The sequence below is a fragment of the Rhodamnia argentea genome, chromosome 3 (genome assembly GCF_020921035.1).
Source record: "Rhodamnia argentea isolate NSW1041297 chromosome 3, ASM2092103v1, whole genome shotgun sequence".
NCBI classification, from domain to species: Eukaryota; Viridiplantae; Streptophyta; class Magnoliopsida; order Myrtales; family Myrtaceae; genus Rhodamnia; species Rhodamnia argentea.
This window is the reverse complement of record NC_063152.1, coordinates 32,017,993-32,032,999: the sequence shown is the minus strand read 5'-3', so window position 1 is coordinate 32,032,999 and position 15,007 is coordinate 32,017,993. Positions and strand designations below refer to the sequence as shown.

The following is a 15,007-nucleotide window of genomic DNA, read 5'->3' as shown; positions in this document are numbered from 1 at the left end:
AGTGTTTGCAGGAAGAGAATGTTTACATGACAAGTTCTTAGTGGTTGTTTAATTAGAACATGCAATCGATTTCTTAATCTGACACCAACTTGTGGCGATAGAAAAACTTTCGCCCGCAAAGAATTCCAATACAAACCGGTTGATGGAGATGCACGACTCAATCGGTTCAATCGGTTGAGCATGATTAGACAGACCAGTTTTACGTGCAAAGTACTATATACAAGCAGTACATATCGGTCACAACAGTTAGTTCACATTCAATACACACAAGTTACAAATTCAAATCTCGTGGTATGAAAGCTTAAATGCATTTTCTTTTCTTTAAGGAAGGCAAGACTGTGCCCATTAATTAAGGAGATAATACCGTCAAAAATTTCAAACGGGTACATGTATTTATCCTAAATCATTTTCATATCACCTAAACCACTAAAATAGCGTACTTATAACAGATCTACCCCCCCTCCCCCTAAAATTTAACTTATATCCCTATAAAATTGCTAACGTGAAAACAAATGGGTCGAGCTCACTCATTTGAGGTGAACTCAACTTGGAAACTCAACATAAATAGTATGAGTATCGCTCAAGGGTTCTTAGCCCTAGAAAACCGAGCAAGGGTAAATGTGTTACAAATGTACCGGTTCGGGATTGTTGGCAATACAGAAATCAGTTTTAGAGTAAATGTATTACGTGGGCATTTCAATTTGAGATTATTTGTGGTCCGAGAATTAATTTAGAATAAAGGGATCATGGAGACCGCTATGGCCATTCTATTGCCAAAGCTGCCATAACCTGGCTGGTTTAGCGTGTGGGGAAAGAATGCGAGAAAGGTCAAATGTTTTCCATGGAGGATCTTTCCTAAGTGCGAGGTTCCGTTGGTCCTCGTTCAACCCGCGCCACTGCGATTGCCCGTAAAGACGTCTGCCCTCGAACGGGTCTCCCTTCCTTCTCTTTAAGCTCTTTTTATCAAAAATTTTTAACTTCTCGTTTGAACATGATAAGAAAGTCGTCTTCGCTTCACGGACTCTCGTACCAGTTTCTCAGACATCAAGGAACCTCCGTGTCTCCCCACCTAAAGGTCTCTCCGCCTTTTTGCCCCCGTTTCTCCCCGCACTTGAATCACGGCTGGTTTCGAGAAAGCCCGATAAGGTTCGATTAACAGAGAGAGAGAGGGAGAGAGAGAGAGAAGAGAGAGACCCATCAACCTGCTACGCTGTGCTCGTTTGCTCGGTGTTCAAATAGAGCTCGGATTTTGAGGAGGGGAGCTCTTGAGGGCGGCGGAGAATGGCTTGCACGAAGGAGTCGCGCTCTGCCTCGGCGGAGGGCGCGAAGATCAAAGGAGTCCACACGCATGGAGGTCGCTACGTGCAGTACAATGTGTATGGGAACTTGTTCGAGGTCTCGGCCAAGTATGTCCCCCCAATCCGCCCCATCGGTCGAGGCGCATACGGTCTTGTCTGGTAAGTGTTTGATGCGCGGTCCTCACATTGAATCTCTCGGTCGGTTTTGGCTTTCTCGGTTGTTTCGATAAGAAGTCGAGAAAAACATTGCCGTGCAAAGTTGGTTTTTTTTTTTTTTCTTTTAAATGTTTTGTGGGTGAGATAGCGAATGGAATGCGAAAGGTGTGTTCTTGGTGCAGAGGTTGTAACACAGATGGAGTTCGCTTGTATAAACTATCTTTAACATGCGAAAGTGATGCAGTCGGTCACTATAAGAGCGGAAACGGATGGAGGTGAGAGGCGCTAACTTGAACAATAACGTTAGCAGCAACTCTGTGTTTGTGGGTGCTTCTGTGGATTTTAAGGGGTATCACTATCTTCAAAAGGAAACATAATTTCATGGAGAATACAAGCTACTCAAATGGTGAGGTGATCACTCGCTATGAGGACAAAACATCTTCGGATTAGCTTTCTTCTTTACTCCAATACTTTGTCTGATTCAAAATTATGTGGTGGAGAAGCATAGAACACGTCCCAAATGTAACCAGAATAAGTTTGTCAGATCAACGCCTTGTCCGCGGCAGATTATTATCTCTTTCCCCAATTCAAAGCAATGACCTTTTAGTTGCTTTATGGGGAGTTAGAACTGTCCACATGTTACCCGGATAAATATCCTATTCAGCTCCATGCTTATAATTTGCAGTGAAAAAGGGAAAAAAAAAAAAAGGAACTTTAGTTCATATGAGATGGTCTGTCCTTTGTTCAGTTGAATGTGTAATCCTTTCTTGGAGTTGGTAGTTGCTCTTAATCAGTTTGTGCTCACAGGGACAAACAATCCACCTTAGCGGAACATTTGATGCTCTGCTGGTTCTAGAAAAAAGATGAGCACTGCCAGTTATCTATTTACTTAGTGGAGTGATGATTTTCCATTTTCTCACTGAAGAGCATATAGTCATTATCTGTTTAACAACTTCCAGTGCTGCTGTGAACTCGGAGACCAGAGAGGAGGTCGCCATCAAGAAGATTGGCAATGCATTTGATAACAGGATAGATGCCAAAAGGACGCTGAGAGAAATCATGCTTCTCCATCACATGGATCATGAGAATGTGAGTTTGCATACACTTGCACAATGTGGTGGATAGTATCACATACTAATCGAGTGTAACTTCTGTTTTTGTGCTTATTTCCTTCTTATGCACTGTGTGGTTCTATTGCATAAATCCCGTGCATTTGTCACCCTGTTCTAGTTGCAATTTTGCTCTGTTACTGTATTTATGCAGGTTATAGCTATCAAGGACATCATACGGCCACCCAGGAAAGAAACCTTCAATGACGTCTACATCGTTTATGAATTGATGGACACTGATCTTCATCAGATAATTCGGTCTGACCAACCATTAACGGATGATCATTGTCAGGTTAGAACATAGTTGCAGCCATTGCTGCTTAATTATAAGTTGTTTTTAATAGTGTGCGAAGTGCATATTTGATGAAGTAATTCTTCTTCCTTAGTCATCTGAGGCAAATTGAGTTTTATCTGGATCATCCACATATAGGATTCATGAAAAAACTTCTACGTAGAGGACTGATGGAATTATATGTAATAAATAGGAAAATGTTCCTCGACAAACCTAGTTATTGCATTAGCTCCATACATGTGGATATAGAATAAATTTTGGGTGGGGAAACTACTGGTCCTGCTTTTTTTGCACTTAAAAGAGTTCACAATCACTATTTACTCCCAAACAGTCGACAACAAATCATGAGAACTTAAATGAACAAACTAGCACTTATCATTGGCTCAACTTCGACTTTAATTAAGCTATGCAAGAAATGGATGACGGATTTTGAGTGTTGACAGAAAATCGACTCATGTTGAACTGATAGGATGGAAATGCAATTGCATTCCTCATACTTGCAATTTTGCAGCTCCTGTTTTGTCCTGGGCAAGTTGCTCCGGCTAAATTGTTGTAGTTCTAATACCTTTGAAAAATCAATGCAGTACTTCCTGTATCAGTTGTTGCGAGGACTGAAGTATGTACACTCCGCCCATGTGTTGCACCGTGATCTCAAGCCTAGCAATTTGCTTCTAAATGGGAATTGCGACCTGAAAATAGGAGATTTCGGTCTAGCGAGGACAACATCTGAAACAGATTTCATGACTGAGTATGTTGTCACACGATGGTACCGAGCACCTGAGTTGCTCCTGAATTGCTCGGAGTACACTGCTGCGATCGACATATGGTCTGTTGGTTGCATACTCGGAGAAATCGCAACCAGAGAGCCACTGTTCCCGGGTAAAGACTATGTTCATCAGCTGAGGCTAATCACAGAGGTAAGAACTTTGGGACATTCAACCGCAGCACTTCTTTGAAACACTTCTTTGTCAAATTTGCAATGTATTACACCAATTTTTCCTCCAATGCACCTACTCTTGTATTTCTCGTACTCCATTTGGTGACTGATTCTATTAGGCCTCAATGAAAGAATATGTGTGATTGTTTGATTAGTGACTCACTTTCAGTACAAACTGCATCTGGTATATCAGCTTTTTGCTGTGTCATACAATTATATCGATTTTGATAATGTGGAATTTGCTCCTTTTCTCATCTGAAGTTGATAGGCTCTCCTGACGACGCCAGCCTCGGTTTTCTCCGAAGCGACAACGCCAGGAGATATGTCAGGCAGCTTCCACAGTACCGGAAACAACAGTTCCCTATGAGATTCCCTAACATGTCTCCTGGGGCCACCGACTTGCTAGAGAAAATGCTTGTGTTTGATCCCAACAAGCGCATAACTGGTACAGGAGCCACCTATTCTCTGGCATGCCATGTTTTCTTCCGTCCCCTCCTTGACTAGATCCTTCACCAAAAAACAAGGGTGATGCTTTACTTGTGTGTCTGTTTGCAGTTGACGAGGCGCTTTGTCACCCTTACCTATCATCTCTCCACGACATTAACGACGAGCCAGTCTGCCCCAGGCCCTTCAACTTTGATTTCGAGCATCCATCGTGCACTGAAGAGCACATCAAAGAGCTCATCTGGAGAGAATCCATGAAGTTCAATCCCGACCCCGCCTGATCAGGAACAATCGGTCGCAGCTTCGCATACTCTCAGGATAATGTCGTGGAAATGAGTCCTCCCGTGATCCAATTGGCACGTCACCTGTTTGCTAGAGACAGCGGGAGAGGTGTTAAAGAGTTGTCTGTTATATTTGTGGGAATTGAAGCAAACTCCTGTATAAAGGGGCTTGGATGTGAATTTTCATTCTAGAGGGAAATTCCAATTCTCTAGAAATAAGGAGATATAAAAGAGATATGTTGGAGCAGGCTACCTTAATCCTTTTGTGAGCTAAACTAACTTGGAATTGAAGCAAAATGAGTACGTCTCATTTGTTATGGATTTGGATTTCTGCTGGTTACTGGGAATCTGCAGTTGCATTTTGTTCTGGTTTGTAATGCAGCTGCCCTCTTGACACACTGCAAAGAACATACTGTAAATCCAAAAGAACAAGGTAAAAGCCCCCTGAGATGGTCGGACAAAATGTTTGGTGAGAAGTTAAAAGATAGATAACTAGTACATGCAATCAGTAAGTCTCTAGCACGTCTCATGTGCCTGGGACGAACCATTTGGCATCCCTAATCACAATATAATGCCTATTTAGGTTTGTCTTATGGACACTAGATGGAGGGAATAACTATACAAATAGTTTTTGAACTTTGGCTCAATACGTAATGATGTTCCTGAAAATTTAATTTGTTCAATGTGGTCCCTCAACTTTATCTTAATGTGCAATATAGTCCATGAACTTTTAATTGGTTCGATTTTGTCCCCGAACTTTTGGTGCATGTTCAATTTGGTCTCTGAACTATATCAAAATGCTCAATATTATCCCTAAACTTGAATTAATGGAAAGACAGTATTGAATATTTTTATATAATTATGGGACTAGAGTGAACATGTACTAAAAGTTCAAGGGTTACATTGCATATTGGGTTAAAGTTTAGGAACCGCATTAAATTAATTAAAAACCCACATTATAATTGGGCCAAAACTTAGAGATCATTTGTATCATTTTTCTCCGGACAAGGAATGGGATGAGCATAGAAACATGATGACTTTTCGCTCTTATAGGTGTCGGATCTATGCTTGTTCAACTTTTTCACTTTGCTCGGTGATGGTGTTGGAGACGCTAAACATAGGCATGCACTAAAGGCAAAGCCGTAGCGTGAAATGGAGTTCTCGGTGCGTGCTCTTTATTGAAGACGGATTTGGTGATCGGTCGCTGATTTTGGTGTGAAAAAGTTACGGGCGTGTGTTCTCTGAGTATATGACCTATATCATTATTCTGATGATTTCTCTTATTATGTGGAGCTTGCTTTGTTTTGAAGCTATTTGAGATTTATCCGGGTTTGAAGTTATGCTCTTTTAATCGAGATATTTCTCTCTTGTATTTAGATCGAGGAAGTGAATAAAATGTTAATTTGATATAAAAAAAAAGAAGGAAAATTGAGTTATTAGAGTTTTCTTTAGGTCAATTAAGAAAAGATTTAAAAAAAAAAAGTACCACGACTTGAGTTCATTGTCATTGGAATTCACGCATCGAAATTTATACGTGCCGAATAACCAAAATATTTAAAGTCGGAGCCATGCCAGATTATGGACGCCTTAATTTCCTCCATTACGAGCTCGAGACCTTGATTAGAGGTTTTTCTAAGTCTAATCTCCTAAATTGATCAAAACAAAATAGTTAATACTCGTTCGACAAGCGGCCAAAAACCTTAAGTTGTGTCAATGCTTGTTAGGACAGGTTTTGATTGTTACTCTTGATTAATCGAGACGGAGATTTTTTTTTTTTTTATCTGTCCCATTTCTAATTCTCGTTTATCTTTCGGGTTTTTGTTCCGTCTCTTTACAGAGAGCGAGAGTCAAATCCCGCACCTATGATACTAACGTCATGACCCTCCATTTCCTTACCATTGGGTCGCGTGCCTAGCAGATTGGATTGGGAGGTTCATTCGTGTCATTACTTGACAAATATAGAGAGGCATGTAATTGGGGAAAAAATATACATGTAAAGCCTCTTGAAGAGGCACTTCCATGTAAGACTCGAATACTAGGGATGAGGACCAATCGGATCGAGAACCGCCCGGATCAGATTGGATCGACGTGTTTGATCCTGTTATGGAGGTCACTAATCCGATCCCTACTTCCTCAAAGTGGAATCGGTGCTCTACCGATTCGGTTCTATAGGGGAGAACCGGACCGATGGACCACCCATCCGGACAGACAAATTTTTAAATTTTATCTTTTAAATACGTTTAATAAGCATAGAAATGAGATTCTAACCAAAGAAAGGGACTTGTACATAAAGAAAAATTTCCGTTTAAATATTTCTCGATAAATACAATACTATCCGTGGAAATGAGACTCGCATAACTCTATACAAGATTGAACATTATATTCGATATTCACTGTGATATACATGTCCCCCATATGAATCACGAGAATATTATATGTAGATATGTGAATACCAAACGATTCCTTTTTATTTTCATTCTAACGATTCTATTGGACCGCCCAAGAATCGAACCAATCTGGACCATGCTCACTCCTATCAAATACGTTGAGATAACAATATAAGTAGCTTATTTCAGCGCTATTAATAACTTCTCCGATTGAAAAAGAAAAATGCTTCCCTATTTCTAATTTATAATCTTATAATCTAGTGGTAAATTTTCACTAGGCGAAGTAACTTATATTTTTACTTTAGTATTATTGGCCCATTAGCTACGTTTGATTTTACCCAAGTACAAAACCCGGGAGATCCCCACTCAAACGGGCCGGGTCTCCCCAGTGCCACGTGTCGGAGAATCGAATAGAAAAACTCCCGAACCTTCTTCTACGTCCTTCCTTCTCTCCCGTAAGTAGTAACTGACCGGGAAAGCGAAAACTCGCGCCGTCGTTCTCTCTGTCGCTCCGCCGTCGTCGTCAATCAAAGCCAACCCGAATCAGGTACGCAAAGATCGTCGGTGTGCTCGAGATCGCCTACCGATCGGTCGTTCTTCGTTTCTGCTGCGGTGGAAGCGCCACGTTGTGCTTCATTCTTGCTTATGAAATTGAGAGAATTTCCCCTCGAATGAATTCGAAGGTTATGTTTTACGGTTGTTTTTGTTGCCGGTCGATCGAACATGTCTTTACTCTCACGTGTGAACTAAGTGAAGCCAAAAGCCTGTTGTTTGCTGTTGTTGTCGGTGAATTCTGAGGAAGACTTAGAGTTGTAGGCATGGCCGGGAAGTTTGTAGACTGTGCAACGGAGCCGACAACTCACTTAACTGGAGGCCAAACCAGAGCAAGGATTCTCATTATCTTTCTTAATTCTCGTTCCATTAGCTTCGATTCTTCTGTCAATTGGCAATGGAGTGTTCCGATTTTTCTCCTGTATACATGGCAGGATCGTCTTCGAGACGCCAATTCTCATAACCAAACGAGTGTACATGCGCGCACCGGCTCTGCTTTTGTCCGCGAGGACACTAAAGCAAATCAACTGCATTAAAGGATCATGGGGTAATACATGGATTCCTTGTTTTTTCCCCCTCAGTATGACTTTACATTCTTGGCAGTAACTACAATTCGATAAATCAGGTATCTTGAGAAGTTTGACACCACTTAAGCAAGGGAAAAGCGACTTGGGAATGCCGGATCCCCACGAAAAGGCTGAACCCATTGTGGCCTTCAGCAGGCCACCGCCGCTTCCGCCAGTGATTGGACCGCTGGTTCTTCTCTCTCTGTTTGAAACGTGGAATAGCCGCCGTGGAAATGATGACTGACGGGCTGTCTTCAATGTGGTAAAATATCTGGTTAGTCGAAGAAAAGTTTAAGAATGAAGATAATCATGCCGAGGGCATAGCCGAGCAGTCGGGCCATTAGTTTCCAGGAGTTTATGTAGCTTGCTAGAATGGTGCTTATAAATGGTGCCAGAAACATATTGTAGATACGCTTTGTCCATTGCACGATTGCACTAGGACTCTTTAGGAACCCTGCATGAGATGTTTGCTGCATGAGTGATCTGCCATGATACGTTTATGTACTTAGAATTTTTGGTGCTTAATGAATGTTTACGCACTTTCAGTCACTGTCGGAAAATCGTCAAACAACGATGTGATGGTCTTCAAGAGAATCTGTTCTCCAAATGAGAAAGTAAACAGTTTAGTATGATTGGAGGTGGATGTTAGATGGTCGGATAGAGGAGAGATATTGCGGACTTGAGATTAATTCGGTTCTTAATTTGCTTCAGTAAAATTACCAGCACTATGCCTCCTGGTTTGATTGGCGGCTCGACAAATACTTGAGCTTTCCTGCACGCAGTAGTTCTGTATTCTATGACTATCGTCGTTCCATATAGCATGTATGCAAGAAATTATGTTGAAGATGTTAGAATTGTCACCTAATGACCAGCCTCTCTCCATCTTTTGAGCATTCATAGAAGCTGCAGCCTCTGGTGAAAGGTATCTCATTTCCTTTCCACTCTACCGCATAATTCGAAGACCTTGAAGTTAGGCAAAGTTTGATTATTGTGCAGGTAAAAAGTGGGAAGCCGAAGCAGGAGGAGTACCTAGGTGCCAATTCACCCACGCCGTCTCCTCGTCCTCACTGACATTTTTGAGGATGAATCTAACATTCTTGCCCATGCTTGAAGTAAGTTGCGCAAAGAAGAGCAAGACCTCCTGCGTTAACTTTGCCTTAGGCCATGACAAAAAGAAGCAACAAGAATTACAATTCAAGACTTGAATCCTCTACTTCGCACAGCACTTACTGCCTTCGGTTTCTCAATAAATCACAATTCATTGATTTATGGAGATGAAGCCGCAATCAACGATTGTGATTTATCGAGGGACCAAAGGGAGCAAGTGTGGTGTAGCGGATCCTACCACTAGCTAGTACACAAGAAACCTTGTTTCCATTGAATGGTGTGGGGAAGGAGAAGTCCTCAAAGCAACAATCTTTCGAGATGACCTCATCTAGCGCCTTCAGGTTCTTCTCGTTGATGCATTCATACAACTGCTTTGCTCTCTCGCCCGGCGAGTGTGATCTCGGAGTAGGGTGAATGTCACTTCTCGAAGTCAACACCAGTGTGAGCTTGCGATGATAATGAATTCGGATGCCTCGTGTCTTGATCTCCTTTTGACCAAATCGGAATCGCTCAAAAACTGAACTCGTGAGGGCAGTGCCACCGTTGCCAATGGTGGAGTTTGTGCATGCTCCACACGACAACGAGGGGAGACGAGAGAAGGTGATGGCACGAGCCATTTTGCCTCTAGGACAAGACGGGTCGATTGATTTGCTCGGCCAGGGAGATTAAAAGCAAAGGGATGACTTGAAATATATGAGAAGTGAACGGGGGACTGAATGGGGCAAAGAATAAAGCTAAGTCTTGCTTTGTACTTCCACATGCATGATCATAAGCGTCCATTGTTCCTTCCCTGGCATGAACTCAAGGAATCTGAATATTGAAGGACCTGAGTCCACGCCAGAACTGACAAGTAGATGTTGGTTACAGCCATCCAGGAGATCTATGGAAATATGACTGAAACAGAGCAGCCTTCTTGTCTACGCTTGCACAGATTGCATCTTAATATAATGCGTGCGGATCTTGTCAATTAATTTTCCTAGAGACTAAACCAGAAAAAGACACTCGAGCTGACCAAGACAAAAACTTCGCAAAAGGACTTGTGTAAGTCAGAGGACTCAGGAAAAAATAAAAATAAAAAACTCGCATGAACAACACCTGGACGAATCATGAGATGCGTCCCTAACGAGTAACTCGAAAGGAGAGTGCAAAGTTGCGAGTCGAATACGATGAAGATGAAACATTGGGCAAAGATCAGCAAAACACGGGGCAAAAATGCAGTCCTCATCCAGAATTGCTATTCTCCAATGGCACACGCCGTGGATTTCTTGTGACAACATAAAGTACAAAACTTAAGGGTCTATGACAGCAACGGGACTCATCATAGGCTTTCATTTCCTGCCTAGGTTAGTACTTTCCAAGGTTGAATACACAAGAAACCAACACGGTTCGCCAAATAATTCGTTGGACAAAACCAACGGCAGCTTCTCTTCCAAAATCAAATTGTGTTGGTCGATACTCGACGAATCCTCTACAGTCAACCAGAAGTATCCCCGACCCAATATTCAACTTTGCGAGAAGTAGCGGCTCTAGTCATAATTTACCGACGAAAAGCTAACAGATCAGCTCCACTGATGAGGCACATCCAGGTTCGGATTCTCTTCGTGAAAGCATTTGTCCATATAACTCTCGCAGCTTCATTAAGATTCTCTCTCTATCTGGGTGGGACTGGTCATCGGCGAAAAAGAAGTTTAGAGTTCCGTTTACCTGAATCCAGCTTGAACCAGGTTCCTTCACCAACATCTTTTCTTTCATCTGTCTCCTCAATTCGCTAGCAGTGCTCCAGTTCCCTGCTGCAGCATTTATATTTGATAGCAAAACGTAAGCAGAATCGTTTTCAGGTTGCAGCTCCAGGAGCTTCCTGCCTGCAAGGTTCCCGAGGTCAACATCTCCATGGAGGTGGCACGCAGAAAGGAGAATTTGCCAAATCCGAGCATCGGGATTCATGGGCATGGTATCGATCATCCTCTTTGCATCTTCCATGAGGCCAACCCGCCCGAGCAAATCAATTACGCAGGTATAATGCTCCACACTTGGAAATACCCCATCAAGTTCAAGCATAGAGTTTAAGGAAGTTTGCCCTTCTTCCACCAACCCTGCATGGCAGCATGAATGAAGTACTGCGAGATAAGTTATCTCATCAGGTCGTAATCCAACTTGAGACATTTCATGGAATAGCTTCATAACTTCACGGTCACAACCGTGTTGAGCATACCCCATCATCATGGCATTCTGAGCAACCAAATTAGCTCTCAAGATATTTTTGTAAGCCTTCTCTGCATCAATGATGCTTCCACACTTGCAATAGACATCGACAATGGCACTTTCTATAAAACTGTCTTGATCAAACCCATTCTTGATAGAAAGGCAGTGAATTGTTCTCCCTTGCTCTAAATCTGTTAAAACTCCACAAGCTTTAAGGAGGATGCTAAGAGTCGTGCTATCTACTGCAATGGATGAATGCCATGTCTTCTGAAACAAAACCAGAGCATCATCATGATACCCAGTGCTCATGAAGGTGACCAGCAACGAATTAAGATGCAATGCCTTGATTTGGTCAAGCGTAGAAAATATTTTCCTAGATTGGTCAACCCTGTTGCATTTCCCATAAGCAGTAATCAAGGCAGAGACCATGGAATCATCGAACATCAAACCGTACTTAATCATTAGGGAATGAATTTGTGCTGCCAACTCTTGCAAATTTGAGTGGGCAACCACTTCGAGGATGCTTGCTAGAGCATAGTTATTTGGCAACACCCAACAAGAGCGCATCTTTGAGAACGTTTCAAGACACTGACAGAGAAGATGATTCTCAGAATATGCAGCAACGAGGGAGTTCCATGAAATAGGATCCGGGAGACACATTTCATCAAATACAAGCATGGCATCGACAATCTGCCCCCACTTTCCATACAATGAGATCAATGCATTACCAACTGAAACCAGTTGTATATGTCCCCTCTTGAAAGAAAGAGCATGGATTTGCTTCCCAAGATTCAAAAACTCTACATCTATAATTTGAGACAGTAAGTTGATCACCGTGAATTCGTTAACTGCCACACCTTTAGAGTGGAGCAATTTAAACAATTTGGAAGCCTCAACACCATCGCAAGCAGCAAATATCCTTTCCGACCATGAAACAACATCCGGCTCAGGAATTTCATCAAACGCCTTGACAGCATCTGCTTGGTTTCCACACCGCGAATACATATGCATAATCGAATTACTCAGATGCAACGAACATCCAGACAACAAACCCATCTTCAAACCAAACCCATGAACCTGTCCTCCTTCCCTACCATCAAGCAAAGCACCGAGAACAGCGGTCATGCTATACTCATTCACCTCCAATTCCAACCCGCGCATGTCCACAAACAACTCCTTCGCACACTCAAACTCCCCATTCCACACATACCCACTAACCATAGCGCCCCAAACCACATTATCCACTCCCTCACACTCCTCAAAGCACTTCTCCGCAGCCCCAACCTCGCCGCCACGGGCATAATTCTCCACCAGCCCACTCACCACATAAGCGCCCGAAGAGAACCCATACTTCAAGCAAACCCCATGAACGATCTCATTCTCCCAAACGCTCCCACAAGCCTTGACCAAGGAACTGAAGGTGTACACATCGGGGCAGAGACCCTGAAGCCTCAGCTCGTCGAAAAGGGCTAGGGCGGGCTCGGGGCGGCGAAAAGAGGCGAAGCCAGAAATGAGGGCGTTGAACGCGACGGTGTCCGGGGAGAGGGTGTCGGACAGGAAGAGGGAGGAGCGAGAGAAATCGCCGTTCTTGGCGGAGCGAGAGATGAGTGGCGTGGAGAGGAAGGGGTGGAGGGGGTGGCCAGACTTGAGGAAGAGAGCGTAGGCCTGGTCGGTGAGGAGAGGAGAGAGGGAGGGAGGCGCGGCGAGGGCGAGCTCGAGGGCTCGAGGGACGAGGGATCGAGAGACGAGGGACCTGATGCAGCTGGCGAGCGACTTCATGCATGGTGTCCACCGCCGTCGCCGTCGTCGTCGTCGCCGAGAGCAGCTGGGGAAGAGGCGTTCCCGCGAGAAAAAGAACCAGCTTCAATTCAAACACGATTTTTTCTTTTCTTTTTTCTTTAATCGAATAGGCGAATCTAAAGAAATGAGATTTTAATCTGTAAAAATCAATGTAAAATCTTATGTAAATGTTATAAAGACTAAATATATGCGGCGCGTATTCTGAATTTTAACTTACAAGCACAGCCAACCGCTTTGGATTTCTTCTACACACATGACATGTTCTCAAAGTAGCCGGTAAAATTAAACTCGACAAAAATTTTGAAGATACCGGGGTTTGTTTACTTTCCAAATTTCACGCTAATCTAACCAGATTAAGTGTGACATTTTCGTATTATGCAAATTCGTAACTATCCCACAAAAATTTTAATTCTTTAACGAGCATTTGGTGACAGTCTGATTCCAACTACTACAAGGGAGATATTTCGACATGGCGGGTCCAACGAATTTGGACCAATGATAAGTTGGAGAAAATTCTCATGAACCGCTAATCTTCGAAATTAAGCAACCTCGCGAAATATTTTCCCTCTTTCCCAATTAGGTCAAATATTCAAGGAAAAAAAAAAGCATCTAAAATAAAGTCGGAGTCCGCCCAAAGTGAACCACAAAAGTGTGAATAGTCGTTTTCCGACTTTCTCAAAAAGAAACCGCATGAAATTATGAATGGACTCTCCAGCAATGTCTCCGGTCTTCATCGTAGGTCACACAATCAATTTGCGCGTGCCACCATGTATCACATAACATGGGACGATGACTTGATGATGAACTCATGAGATTTGGTCCTATCTTAACTTCGACAAGTTGGATTAGTCGTATGTGAATGAGAAATCGAAATTTACAACCCCAACGAGTGGTATTTACTTGGAAATATATACAGAAGACCATATATAACTTTATCTCGATCAGAACTTTGGCAAAACGAGTGATACAATAGGGTCGTTATATGCACTCCGCTTGTGTATTTCTCTGTACTTCTTGTGGTGATTGTGGGAATCGGTGGCCGTTTGGTCTGCCAAAGCTAAGGCCGAAATTCCCCTTCTTTAAGTGTACCCCTTCCCGATCAATCTTACATTACAAATGTAGTATTTTCTTAGTCATTGAGGGGTTCGGATAAGGATTTTTAGGTTCCGTACTAAACTCAGTCCGCTCGATACCCAATTTTTATGGATCCACTCTTCGAGAAGGGAAAATGACACAAATAATCTCCGAACTTTAACCCACCGTGTAATGCGATCCTTGAACTTTTAATTTGTTCAATGTAGTTTGTGAGCTTTAGCCCCACGTGCAATGTCGTCTCCGAACTCTTCAATTATTCAATGCGGTCCCTAGACATTTAGCACCGTTCGATTTTATCTTTGGATTATATGAAAATGTTCAGCACTATTCCCGATCTTCAATTAATAAAAGGATAACATTGAATATTTTCATATAGTTCGGGGATTGAATTGATGTGTATTAAAAGTTCAAGGGCTATAGTGAACATATTAAAAGTACTTTTGCCGCATTGCACATTGAGATTGTCTGTTGAGGTAAAGTTTAATGATCACATTCAATAGATTAAAAGTTCAGTAATCACATTTTATATTAGATTAAAGTTCAAAAACCATTTATGTCATTAATTCCACTGAGTACGAGCAAGATCCGATTGGACCAAAGGTCGTCGGCCGTCACCTACCAACGCAATAGCATCCACTTCTGCTAGTGCGATAAGGGCTGCACACGAAATAAATGGATGTGGGGGAATTGGAAGTGCACTTTGATAAGAACAGCCGAGCCTAACCATGTGGTGTGCAGGAGCAATCATTCCTGCACAATAGTCCTACATTAAAAAGGTATT

At 42.5% G+C, this 15,007-nt stretch overlaps 3 protein-coding genes and 1 long non-coding RNA gene across 5 annotated transcripts; 2 read left to right on the top strand and 2 right to left on the bottom strand.

The window, feature by feature from the left end:
- Positions 1 to 889: 889 nt before the first annotated feature.
- On the top strand, positions 890 to 4,881 carry LOC115746562 (mitogen-activated protein kinase homolog MMK2-like). The gene is made up of 6 exons (XM_030682376.2): positions 890 to 1,457; positions 2,414 to 2,543; positions 2,718 to 2,855; positions 3,440 to 3,772; positions 4,054 to 4,237; positions 4,348 to 4,881. The coding sequence occupies exons 1-6, from the start codon at positions 1,282 to 1,284 to the stop codon at positions 4,515 to 4,517; spliced, it is 1,131 nt and encodes a 376-aa protein (XP_030538236.1). The 5' UTR covers positions 890 to 1,281; the 3' UTR covers positions 4,518 to 4,881.
- Positions 4,882 to 8,481: 3,600 nt separating this feature from the next.
- Positions 8,482 to 9,752, bottom strand: LOC115746565. Of its 2 annotated transcripts, XM_030682380.2 has the most exons (5): positions 9,390 to 9,752; positions 9,052 to 9,163; positions 8,884 to 8,965; positions 8,743 to 8,794; positions 8,482 to 8,617 (listed from the first exon to the last, which is right to left on the bottom strand). In XM_030682380.2, exons 1-5 carry the CDS (start codon positions 9,744 to 9,746, stop codon positions 8,555 to 8,557), a joined length of 666 nt encoding a protein of 221 aa, XP_030538240.2. In that variant the 5' UTR covers positions 9,747 to 9,752; the 3' UTR covers positions 8,482 to 8,554. The 2 variants fall into 2 exon arrangements, with proteins under 2 accessions (XP_030538240.2, XP_048131727.1); XM_048275770.1 differs by lacking the exon at positions 8,482 to 8,617 and having other exon boundaries at positions 8,653 to 8,794.
- Positions 8,695 to 9,613, top strand: LOC115746566. The gene is made up of 2 exons (XR_004016047.2): positions 8,695 to 8,944; positions 9,019 to 9,613. It is a non-coding gene; the product is annotated as an uncharacterized LOC115746566 (long non-coding RNA).
- Positions 9,753 to 10,344: 592 nt separating the features above from the next.
- Positions 10,345 to 13,232, bottom strand: LOC115746558 (putative pentatricopeptide repeat-containing protein At3g25970). Its single transcript, XM_030682371.2, has one exon. The coding sequence runs from the start codon at positions 13,108 to 13,110 to the stop codon at positions 10,681 to 10,683; it is 2,430 nt and encodes an 809-aa protein (XP_030538231.1). The 5' UTR covers positions 13,111 to 13,232; the 3' UTR covers positions 10,345 to 10,680.
- Between the last annotated feature and the right edge of the window lie 1,775 nt (positions 13,233 to 15,007).